Below are 12,920 nucleotides of genomic sequence, written 5' to 3'. Positions count from 1 at the left end.
GACATGGCTGTATAGGCATAGTTCTCTTTGCCTTGCCCTTTAGGAAAAAAATAAGATAAATTTTGAAATTCTTATGTATAATAAACAAACATCACAGACATCATGACAGATCCAAAACTAACGAAAATCTTTTTTCTTTTTTCTATTTGACTTATTTATGAATTTTAATCAAGAAAACGTGATAATAAGTTCGACAGCAACCAGTTCAGGTCCCTGAAACAGCCCATTTCAGGCCGCGTATATATGGAAATACTACTTCAATACGTCCCAGCCTCGTCTTTTTTTAACGTCCTCGTTAAAAAAAGACGTCCTAACCTGAACTAACTAACCTAGCAATAAACACCACGCGTAAATATAAGTCCAGAAATGCGCTGCAAGTCGTCTGGACTGGGCGCGAAAACAACATAGAATTCGATTAGCTGCTAAGTGTCCCGCATGCTATCACCAGCTGTCACTGACATACGTATGAAGTCCCGCGGATTTTATTGGAACTAAATGACAAGTCATAATAATTATATGCGGATACTGCGACACCAGCGCCGTGCTTGCGGGACGTCCTGAAGCGCTATTACATCTTTCAAACGCGATGCGACAAAGTTTGAACCGACGCAATTTAGGAAAAATCTACCTTATTATTACTGTACTGTGATCGTTATTTGTAAAATCATACAATACATATACACAATTCTTTATACACAATATAATTATTATGACATATTGTGGACTTTTCGGTAGACCTACAAAAAAGGAACAATTCAACCATACGTTGTTTTGTTATATCTCAATGGGCTCAGGCAGTGTTTTCGCCGAAAGCTCCAAGTCGGCTATATTTGTAACGATAATTATGTTTGACATTCATCATCATTTTTTGAACCAATTTATAAAAAAAAATACTTGTATAAATTATATACCCTAAAGCACGCCCATGAATCACTCTACTCATTGGTGAAAACCGTATGAAAATCCGTTCAGTAGTTTTTTAGTTAGCCGCATGTTCACTGATGCGATTAATGCCTGTTAGAATTTTACAAAATAAAAAATACGGAAATTACGGAAGGTACTTTAGTGCAAAGTACATTATTGTATAATTATAATATTATTGGTAAAAGTGATACTTTTTGAAAATTCCGTAACAAATAGACGGGTTCGCCAAATTCAATTGTAAAAAAAATACAAAAAGTAAAAAGAATTAAAACATGCACTTGGGTTTGAACTGTGAAACTTAAGAATGGCGGCGACTGCTTTACCAAATGCGCCATTTAGAAGTTAGAAGTAGACTTCAAATTATGCATCTCTTTTAATAGCTAACCTAGTTCGCATGTGTGTGTGACAGCTTCGTGTTTGTACACAAATTGAAATGACACCAACTTTTGATGCAATGTTTCAATATGATATCTGCAGTAAATACTTCAAAATTGTAGCTTAACTTAAAGATAATGTATGTAAGATTTCGCCACCTAACATTTCACTGGGTCAGAACTCAACACTAAACGAATAAATGGAAAAAAATACGAAAACTGCAGAAGTAACGCCATCTGCTGACGCAGCGTTACCTAGCTGACTGAAACGTATCACCTTAAACACGATTTATAAAATATATCACCAGGTAAAATAATACAGGGTGTTAGTGACATCGTAACGAAAACTTTGAGGGATGATTCAGGACATGATTTTGAGTTGATATCAAGTGGAATTTTCCGTCGTAAAAGTATAACGGAAAATAATTTAAATAAAGCAGTGATTTTTTTATGAATTTTCCGACAGGATAATCCACTTGATAAGAACTCATAATCATAGTCTGAATTATTCCTCTTAGTATTTGTTACGATGTCACTAACACTGTATAAATAACACCAAATAATACATGTATATTATTATACGACCTACGCCATATTCCAATTGCACGTTATACCAATTTCAAAACACAATTTACCTACCACTCCAGTGACCTACTCAACAACGGTACTATATTAAATCAGTTACGACCATAAGCGGCTGATTATAATATTAACAGTATACATCTACCGTTGGGTTTTTTATCCTTTTCCCACTTCACTGAATACGTATAAGAGCGAAAGAGGCGGAAGATGCGCAGTAGCATTTGCAGAGAGCTTCTTTCAAGCGTGACAGAGCGGCGAATGTAGATCTTGGCTTAAAAGTAATATGATATCGTGGCAATTATGATGAAAGAGATAAAAAAACGAGTGTACTTAAACCGCGCTTTCCAAGTAAAACGCAAACAAATGGAGATTATATATTATTATCTAAGCCTAAAACACCACATGTAGATTAGTATCTTCTGATTTATGGTCAATCAATTTTATTGTTTATTAGCGGCCGCCCGCGGTTCGCAACCGTGGAGTTTCATACAAATTTCCAACCCCTGTTTCACCCCCTTAGGGGTGGAGTTTCGTAAAATCTCTTAGCCGATGTCTTCACTCTATAAGGAACCTACCTGCCAAATTACAACTTCATAGGTGTTATAATTTCTGAGATTTCTTGAATAATCAATAAGCGGGATTTTACTTTTATACGTACCCATATAAGATATACGTAGTTTCTTTAAAACACAGAGTGGCGTTAATTACTTTCTACTTATCTGTTAGTCATTTAAAATAAATAATGGTCGAGAAACCTGTCATTATTTATTATAAATATACAGCCTCCGTGGTGAAGTGGTAAGCGCGCTTAGGCTCCCGATCTGGAGGTCCGGGTTCGATTCCCGGAGGGGACATTGACGAAATCACTTTGTGAGACTGTAGTTTGTTTGGTAAGGACTTTACAGGCTTGAGTTACCTCATTGCCTGAAAAAGTAAGATCATTCCGTGCTTCCGTGGGCAAGTTAAGCCGTTGGTCCCGGCTATTAGCCGTAAAAGCACCTCCACCAACCCGCAGTGGAGCAGCGTGGTAGAATATGCTCTTTATCCCCTCCGGTTGATTGAGGGGAGCATTTAGGCTATTTATGTATATGTTATGTATTATTATTAAAGAGCTGTTGTCTTCGTCTTTTTAATAATTTTTCAAAGGATCCCAGACTATCTTCAAGAGCGTCTCCTATACACACGAATGTATGGCAATACGAATCATCATATCCACCTTAGCACTTTTGGGTCAAATTTTGGCTTCTGATTAGTTGTGGCGCTGCCGGGGTTATAAAGATGCCAGCACCAATTGCCTGCCACATTTGGCATCGAGCCAGGTGCGATAGTGGTAAACGACTCTTCGACAGGCCACCACTTTAGGTCGGAATCCACTTGGTTCTTTGCTTTCACTTGGTTCCGGTAGACAGTTACTTTGAAGAACAGATTTATTGCATTTGAAACTAGAAATCTTGACTGTCCAACTAGCGTTCCCGGGTTTGATTACCGGTTGGCTGAACAGCATGATGGAGTATGCTCCGTGATTCTGTTTAAGAAGTTGCAAATTACAAATGTGTAAGTATATTATATATTACACAACAATTAAATAATAAATGAACGAATTGATATTGCGTGTATGAAACGATTGATAAATTGAAATTCAAAAGTATCTTTGTTGTATATTTTTTACATAACGAACGTCTCATCCGCCTAAAACTACTACAGCTTTCACAACATTCATAGCCAAGGAAAAGAAGCTGCAAGAAAAACCTCGGCACAGAGTATTAGACGTTCCTTTCCTTTTCTAATGTGTAGAAAGCAAGAGAAGTATGTCAGGATCGAAGCAAATGGAATTCCATAGTTTCAGCTTACCCCAGTGGGTAAGCTAAAACTATGGAAAATAATATATTAATTTTCTATTCGATTCCAAAACCATAAACGGAATATTAGTTGTTCTTCCAAGTTAAAGTCATTTCAACCCGAGTTAAAAGTTATTCCATCCAATGAGTTCAGAACTCAATAAAACAAAGCCAGCTCTTTTAATAGGCTATTCATCCTTTAATCTTCAGGCGGAGCCGGATGGCTCCGCCACCGACTTCCATATAAAATGGGAGCCAAGGTCTTTGCTACGATTGCCGGATAAACCGTAATCAGATGCCCATTGAATAATCTACCTATGAATTCAAATAGGTAATAGTTTTTGTTTTTTTAAGTTTTTTGCCGTGGTAGCCCAGTTGGTAGATTTCGAGACAAGTTCGACTCCAGCACAGGCCCAAACCAATAATTGTCGAATTTGTTTTCGAATTCATGTTTGGATTCTAAATGATTATCACGTCGAAGCGGTGAAGGAAAACATCGTGAGGAAACCCATATTCCCGCTTCAACCCAGAAGATCTTGGCTGTCATTCTAAACAAACTATGATTTTTGTTTTTATAGCACTTACGTTGTTGTTGGGAAACTAACAAACAGAAAATTTTAATCGAAAACATACTGACTCGGACGGGATTTCAACCCGCAGCAGAGACGAGCATCATTCATTAAATAATAATGAAACATAATAAAAATATTTAAAATTAACAAAAATATTACTTCTAGGTATGGAGTAATATGTGTCTGTGTGTGTGTGCGTGGATGTGTGCGTGTGTGTTAGATTCAGAGAGGGCAGCAGCTGCTTTTCGGCATTAGAGCCTCTGTTTTGTCATAATTTAGCTCTTGTAACCAAATATGCCTTGGAAGTATTTTAACGAACTGTGGAGCTCTGCAAACCTTATAATAAAGATCGAGCACGTCATGAAATGATCAATTCTAAGATCTGGCCACGACATGTATACGTTATGTGGCGTTCCTTCCGCCGGCGACGTTTTCCATCGGGAAAGCAGCCGCTCGTGTAATTAGTAGAAACGAGAGCGATGCGATTTCCGAGGCGGACCGCTCAACAATTAGTCGATGAGAGCTGGTTTGAGGGACAGGCGACAGCGGATTTGTAAGACGGAAATAAAAATAAGAATAAATTTATTGCCAGTAACAATTTACATTTGCTATATGAACTAAGTAATTATGAATATTACGAATACGGGCAAAAGGAAATGGCTCAGCTTGTGCTGCGATGGAGCCATGCTATGGCGCCATCCAGCGCTGGTTTTCAGTCATTTCCTCTTCCTGGGATATTGTGCGGAAGTAATTGTCAACGAGGGCTAGAGGACATTAAATAGAAATATATACGTACAGCAGCTTTAGGTAGATTAAGAAACAATAAAAAGACAATCAAATAAAATTATAAGTAGGTACTCTTGAGTGTGTGTGTGTGTGTGTGTATGTGTACGCGTGCGCTTGTGTGTGTGTGTTTGTGTGTGCGTGTGCGTGTGTGTGTGTGTGTGTGTGTGCGCGCGAGCGTGTGTAAGCGTGTTTGTAGGTTTAGTTTGTGTTACGTATATACGTAACCCCTCCCTCTTCGGGAACGTTCCCGGCAGTAAAAAGGCGCAACAGTCATGTAAAAAGATCTTCATTATTTAGCCTTCAGGCAGACAGGATCAGAGTACCAGAAAGTAAACCTTGGAAAAAATATCAGCCAAGTGTCCTTACTATTGAAGAGTTTTGACAGCAGGTACATTCCCGCACTGATAGTGATGCGTTTAATAGATAAATAAAATAAACACGACCGATTTTATAAAAAATATAAAGAAGGATGAAGGAAAAAAGGCTAAAAGGAATTCTCGCTTTGCTATATAAATTCACGCCTATTTCAAGCAAACATTATTTCCACTAGTATAAGCAAATGCTATCTTCTCTTTTTTTTTTAAATTAAAATAAGAGCAGCGACTATGGACTTATAAATACGTCTTTTGTTTTCTTCACATACATATTTGCAGCCACTTTTGATACATAGTCCTAAGGTGGATAATGATAAACCTTATGATGATAGGTGATCAGCCTATCGCTCTTACAGATGATCCATCATGTTCGACAGGACGCTGACCCTTTGTCGCCTTTTACGACATGTATGGGAAAATAGGCTTTCTTCACATTCATCAATTATATGTTACTAAAGTAACTCACTGCTCTCAGGTCTCAGTCTACAGTCAAAAGTCCTAAGAAACTACATAATTAGACTATTAAAGTCAACATAGAATGCAGTTTACAACCATCTTCAATAAAATCCACAGCTCAATTGATCATAAAAATTGTCACGACTCTAATAATAGACCTCCTTAATAGTTTCACCACGTCACCGCTCAAAACTCACACCGTTAATTAGCAATGTAAGGCGGGCGCGTGCGATGCGCATGCGACGGTACGCTTCACATTCGTACCGTGAGCCGCCCGCGCTCAACGCGGCCGAGAAAAAAAACCCGACACCCTATATACAAACTCTTTACTTACTCAACCAGCCAGTGCCTCGACAGTCATTTTAAAAACTTAAAATGTACGGACTTTAAATTCAAAATTTATGTTCCAAAGTCAACTAGACATGCGCGGGTAGACTTTTATTCTATTTTCTGGCTTGGAACCTAGTCCTTTGGGGTGTCGTGGGTGACGCGTGTGTGTGAGTGTGTGAGTGGCATGGGGTAGCGATGGGGGCGGGGCACAGTGCGGAGGGCGATGGCGGCGCGTACGCAAGCGACCCGCCCGCCCACGAGCGGCGCAAGACTTATAGTAGGAGGCGAAGGTAAGGTCCACTTTTCACCTATTAGGTACAGTAATGAGCAATATAATGTACCCACTCTGACTCTGTCGCTCGCACTAACATATTTGACATTTAGTGAGACTTACAATTGCAATTTGCCAGCGTTTTGGGCGCTCTGCCTCAGTGTGGGGCGCTGGAGGAGGGTTTCTATTTATAATTAGCTCGTGTTGTTGTTTTTGTAATTTAATGCGGATTTGTCAAAAAAAAAACATGTGACATGGTACCAAAATATATGCATAATTTATACTCGGTGACCGTACATTACATTACAAACATACTTTATTTCCCACACGAAAAAGAGAAGTAAACCTCACAGTTGTCGTTATTGCTAAGTGACATCCCTTTGAGGCTATTTGGGTAAAAAGTACATCACCTCTATTTACAAGATAAAACATTTTCTTGTTACTTTGATAATATAAGAGCAATATCAAATTCAGTCTCGCAATAAATGTTAAAGTAATGTTTTAATTTAGGTGCTTTTCCGTGTACCAACAAAAAACAGAAAAAAATGATAGTACTAATTTGCTTATTACATGAAAACCAAGAACTCACAACAAGAATACTCGCTAGAAATGAAACTCTTTGTATTTCGCGTATGTTCGCTCGTTGAACAAATGTTTATTCACGGAGGATATCTTCTAATACAGTCGTTACAGAAGCCTTTGGTGGCTCAATAGTAACCCTGATACCACGGTTGATGGGGTTGGTAATCCACCTCACAACCCACATGATAGAAGAAGACTTATATGAAAGAATGTGTCTTGAAATTCAATTTGCTGGAACAAATTATTCAGCCGCTCTCTATCTGCGTACGGGCGATGTATGTGCGGAGTCTAAACTCATGTTTTAGGTCAGAATATAAATTGTCCCATTAATTCCTAGGCACAAACAACGCTCGACAAAACAGGGACCTGTTGGCTGCCGTTTTTTGTGATTGCAAATATTTGTACGAGAGAAAAGTCAATTTACGAAACAAAAGGTACTTACAACTCAAAAGTAACTAAAAAGACGGAACCTTTAAAACTTCTCTCATGAAAAAGCTTTTAATGCAAACAACACCCGAGTTAGTTACCCTTGTATCGCGACGATGAATGAGCCAGTAGAATAATTGATTTATTAATCGTCTATTAAGTTAGTTTATCGCCTCTCGCGCAATATACGGACATTATCGTTGCCTTAAAGTGAAAACCACGTAAGCGCCATTTTGAAAAATTAAAGAAAAAAAAGAAAATAAAAAAAAAATCTAATAAAAAAACACGAAATATGTAAACTCTGAGATTTATCAGTAAGTGTGTATATTCTTAAAGAAATGTTCTTCAGTATACGTTACGACTTAAAAATCCCAAAACAGCAAACAAACCAAGCCCTAAGCCTATACCAGGCTATTTATTTATTTTTATGGGATAATAAACAATTATCCATGGTATGTTAACAATAGGTGTAGGATATTTTCACATGAGTACATGTACAATTAAACACATTATCCACTATTGACATCTGTAATAACACTTTAATCGCGGATTGTATCAATCTCAACAAATACGAGTACAGTTGGCTTTTTGCCAACGAGCGTACAACAAATAAAATAAGCCAAGTAAACTCTCATATGAAAAGTTAAGCCGTTACTTTACGCTGAAACACGCGAAGGGGTATGCATTTTAAAAATATTACTTACGTGTTGTGTCTTCATTCTCTATATTTTCTAAAAGCACTTATTGTTTACGGTTTAATAATAGGTTATAACCTATCCATATCGAAATTATCAAATAATAATAAAAACTTTTAACTAAATTAAATATCATTTCCATTAAACATGTCAAAATATCGATTTATAAATGACTTTCAAATGAAAGTCAAATAAAGTAAGTTCAATGCATTATGTGTATTATTGATATTATATATATTTTAAGTACTTTTATGCAAAATTTTGTGTATGTGTGATATCTTTTACTTTTTTGAAAATTTTTAGGTCCGTGACGACATTTGGTACGTTTTAGTTCAAATTCAAATTCGTTTGTTGATCTTCTATCGTGTGGGCTGTGATGTGGATTACTAACCTCATCAACCCTGGTGTCAGGGTTACTATTGAGCCGCCAAAGGCATGACATGACTCATGTAACGACTACATACATCAGTAAGTAGTAACCGGGACCAACTTCTGATATTACCAGTATATCGCTTATAAATACTTCGTCATCATGCTAGGTTAGGTTAGGTTGACGTGAGAAGCAGCTTGGCGTTTTTAAGCTTCAAACAGGGGTCCATTCGATGACTTATTATGGAATAACATGTTTTTTAACTTATGAAGTAACTGTAAACGAATGCTTAAAGTCGAGCACGAGGGATGACCGTCGAACATCGCATACGCACATTATTTAGTAAACATTGAGCAAAATACAACCATCCTTGGGAAACAGAAGCGTACATTCACTCAAAACAACTATATCATTATTATGTAACAATAAGTAACACCCCTTCCCTACGAAGGCTCATGTCAAGGCCAAAATACACTTCTCATCAAAAAAATCGAAACACCTTGCAAGTTTATGTTTTGTCAGGATTATCAGAAAAATGTGTACATTTAGGAATAAATGTTAAATGTCGTTTAATAGTGAGTAATATGAGCTTATCAAATCTTAATGTTAATGTTCTAAATTTAAATTAATTTTTCATAGGTTTCGTATTTTGTTAAATGAGTCATTTTTATTCCGTATGGAGTATAAAGGAAATGGATAAAACAACACACGTAAATGAAAAAAAAAGCTAAAAAACGTTTATTTAATCACTTGTATTCCCTCCCCGAGCTCTAATTACTGCTTCCATACGGTTCTTCATCGATCGGATGAGAGTCACGATCACATGCTGTGGTATATTGTCCCATTCCTCTTGGATTGCATCTTGCAGCTGGCTAAGTGTTTCTGGGGCAGGATCTCTTGCTCGAATTCGTCTCTTTAATTCATCCCACAGATGTTCAATGGGATTCATGTCCGGGCTTCTTGCTGGCCATTCCATAATAGAGATATCGACTTCGTTAAGATAATCTCGTACGACGCCCGCGGTGTGAGCCCTAGCATTGTCGTGCATGAATATGAAGCCGTTGCCAATAAAATGTGCATAGGGCATCACATGAGGCTCGAGACACTCTTCGACGTACCGATGACAGTTTAGTGCAGGCAGACGTGGCCCAGACACGAAAGCAAGCTCTGTCTTACCGTCGGCGCTGATTCCTCCCCAAACCGTCCACGAACCGCCACCATAGCTGACCTTTTCTTCAATGCAGCATTGTGCATAGCGTTCTCCGTCTCTTCTGTAGACCTTGTTCCTTCCGTCGTTACCATACAGCATAATTTTACACTCATCAGAAAAGAGAACTTTGCTCCACTGTAGGTATGACCAATTTAGGTGCTCACGTGCAAAGTTAAGGCGCGCTCTTCGATGGTCTGCAGTTAATTTCGGCCCATTTGCTGGCTTATGCGGTACCAGTCCACGATCCTTCAACCTTCTTCTAATTGTAGAGTCACTTACAGCCACCCTTCGTACAACACGAAGCCGCTGCTGCAGTTGAAAAGCGTTAAGGCGTCGATTTCTTAAAGAAGTTGTTACAATAAATCGATCATCTCGCTCAGAAGTGACCCGATTCCTGCCAGATCCTGAACGGCGCGTGAACAAACCAGTCTCCCGATAACGTTTATAGACTCTATGAACAGATGACAGGCTTAGATGCAGTCTTGCAGCCACAACACGCTGACTAAGGCCAGAATCCAGCGATGCCACAACTTGGGCGGCTTCTGTGGGCGAAGTATCCATACGTTTTAGAAAAAAAACCTTTTTTCAGACGTCCCAAAGTCACAGTATTGAAATAAAAAACAAAAAGTTTAAGGATAGGCGCCAATTTTTAGTTTTTAAACGCTAAATGTACTCCAACCCTAAACACACATTTGTCTCAAAACAGTGATTCATTTCGTTTATAAGATAAACAAATGAAATTCTAATTTTGAATTTAGAATTTTCGCTTATTACTGTAATGGCCAAACTGCCAGCTATACATTTATGTATTTTTTTTCATCGTATGAATTCTTTTTTGTGTTAAATTCGGACAGAAACAATGAAAACGGAAGTGTTTTGATTTTTTTGATGAGAAGTGTAGTTCTAGAACATTCCATTTCCAAAAACAAGTATTATAATCCCCTTCTTCTCTCGTGTTAGGGTTACTATTGAGCCGCCAAAGGCCCCTGACATGGCTCGTGTAACGACTACTTACTGACAATCAGGTGATCAGACTGAGGTGATCAGACTAACCAAACTAGGGATCACAGAGTAATTTTTGTGATATTTCCCCACTGGGATTTGAACCCAGGGCCTCCGGATTGTTAGCCTAACGCTCAACCACTGGACCACGGAGGTCGTTAAGTATTATAATAATAGTCCCTTATAAGTATTATAAACATCTGGCAACTACCTACCCTGTAAGATTTACGACCAATAAAGTATTTCACCAACAAAGTTTCCATTATTTAATTAGAGGCTGATGCAAACGTGGTACAAAGATTCTGCCTATCTGATACGAAATGGACGATTTATTACTGACAAAATTTGGTTTATGAGTTTGCAAGGTTAGTTGTGAAGTAAACTTGTTAACTGACATTTAGGTATGTAAGAAGAACATCAGTGTTGCAAAGCTAGGCCGACAATTAAATATAGGTAATACTACGGCTCATGTAATAAGTACATAGGTCCGACATTTTACCACGTTTTTCTATGACGTCACAGTCTGCTTTTTCATAAAAAATCCGTAGTAATTTCATGTTTTGACGTATAGTAAAAAGTAACTGATTTGGAAACTAACCTATTCAGCACTTATTCTTTAAACGGACTTGCTATTTTGCTGAAGAAAAACATTTTTAAGTCAATGTAACTCGCTATTATGGTAGAAATTATTGTAGATATCTGCAACGTGTTATGAAATTGGTAATTTGATAATAGCCTGTAAGCAAGTACTATAAATGATATTATATTTGCATGACACATGCAAATACTTAATCTTATACAATTAACTTCATATTTCTTTTAACCATGTATTTTCTATTTCATGATATGGTCTCATAATGTCATAATCGTTTTATATTTCATTCGTGTTCTAGTTACACGCGAATAACAAAAAACTACTTTCGTTTATGGTCCATGTATGGTCGTGAACTTAGATGGCTTCATGATAATCATGATGCTTATCATGACGTTCATGTTTATGTATAACTCACTCAGATATAGCTTAATTTGAAAAACAGCTTCTAGAAATTGTTTTAAAGAAGAAATAGTTGTCAATTTATTGACATTTCCCGGATATGTTCCCTCCCCTCCCTGTTTCGCCACTCCCCCTCTGCCTCTGTCTGTGTCTCTGTCACCTCTGCCTACCACTATGTCATGTGTCGTTATCTCTTGAAATGGCTATTTTTCACAATTAAAGTTTATCTTAGGAGAGTCATCATCTCCCTAGCATTATCCCGTTTTTCACAGGGTCCGCTTACCTAACCTGAACATTTGACGTGCGGTTTTTTACAAAAGCGGCTGCCTGTCTGACCTTCCAAACCGCGAAGGGAAAACCAGCCGAATACACGTTAGGTCACATACCTCCGAAAATGCATTTCTCGGGAATGTGGGTTTCTTCACGATGTTTTCCTTCGCCACTGAGCGTGATAATCATTTATGATACAAACATGAATTCAAAAACAAATTCGACAATCATTGGTTGTTCGACAACCTGAGACCTTAAAGTCAGAAACAAGCGTTCTACCAACTGAGCTACCACCGCGCTGGAAAAAACATGCGTTATGGGTAAAGGCGTCTTTACCCTAGACTTTCAACAGACCAAAATTGATATAAGACCAGTCGACAGCATCGTTAGGAAGTCCACAGTAATATATCTTGTTGGGCACAACTACATTTTCATAAAGAAGTCAAAGAATTGTAAGTTTTCAAAACTTGAAGTTCTGAACTAAACTTTAAGACGAGTTATGTTCACTCGATCTACTTTACTGGCATTGTATATAGGTAACTGTTGTTATGCTGAAGTTATTGAGTGACTGTATAAACGAAAGATTTTTATATCAAAGAAAAAAGAATAAGAATTAAGATTAAGAATATAAATAAGAAAATAATAAAAATAAACAGAACAAAAATAGATTAAGAATTTAGCCACACAACTAATATACTTCTAATCCTTATAATATTATCTCTCGTTTTCTAAGGGACATTACATACAGAGTGCATTTTAATCGCAATCGACTACAAAATTACAGCTAATGGCCCCGATTCCTGCAGACACCTCCTAATTTTATTTTAAGTTACTCTTGTCATTTTCTTATCTGCCGAAAAGAAA

General features: G+C 37.6%; 2 protein-coding genes across 3 annotated transcripts in view; one reads left to right on the top strand and one right to left on the bottom strand.

Moving 5' to 3' along the window:
• Window positions 1-12,920, bottom strand: part of LOC126367061 (calcium uniporter protein, mitochondrial) — a 187,451-nt gene that overhangs the window by 57,898 nt on the left and 116,633 nt on the right. The gene's annotated exons all lie outside the window — the stretch shown is intronic.
• The window catches only part of LOC126367004 (uncharacterized), a 119,108-nt gene continuing 112,352 nt past the window's right edge, over window positions 6,165-12,920 (top strand). Inside the window, exon 1 of the mRNA XM_050010353.1 lies at window positions 6,165-6,526. Coding sequence (XP_049866310.1) covers window positions 6,432-6,526 — 95 coding nt within the window. The 5' untranslated portion in view covers window positions 6,165-6,431. The remainder of the gene's footprint in view (window positions 6,527-12,920) is intronic.

This window comes from Pectinophora gossypiella, chromosome 5 (genome assembly GCF_024362695.1).
Source record: "Pectinophora gossypiella chromosome 5, ilPecGoss1.1, whole genome shotgun sequence".
Lineage (NCBI taxonomy): Eukaryota > Metazoa > Arthropoda > Insecta > Lepidoptera > Gelechiidae > Pectinophora > Pectinophora gossypiella.
The sequence above is the reverse complement of the archived record's forward strand: the minus strand, read 5'-3'. Positions and strand labels throughout refer to the sequence as shown.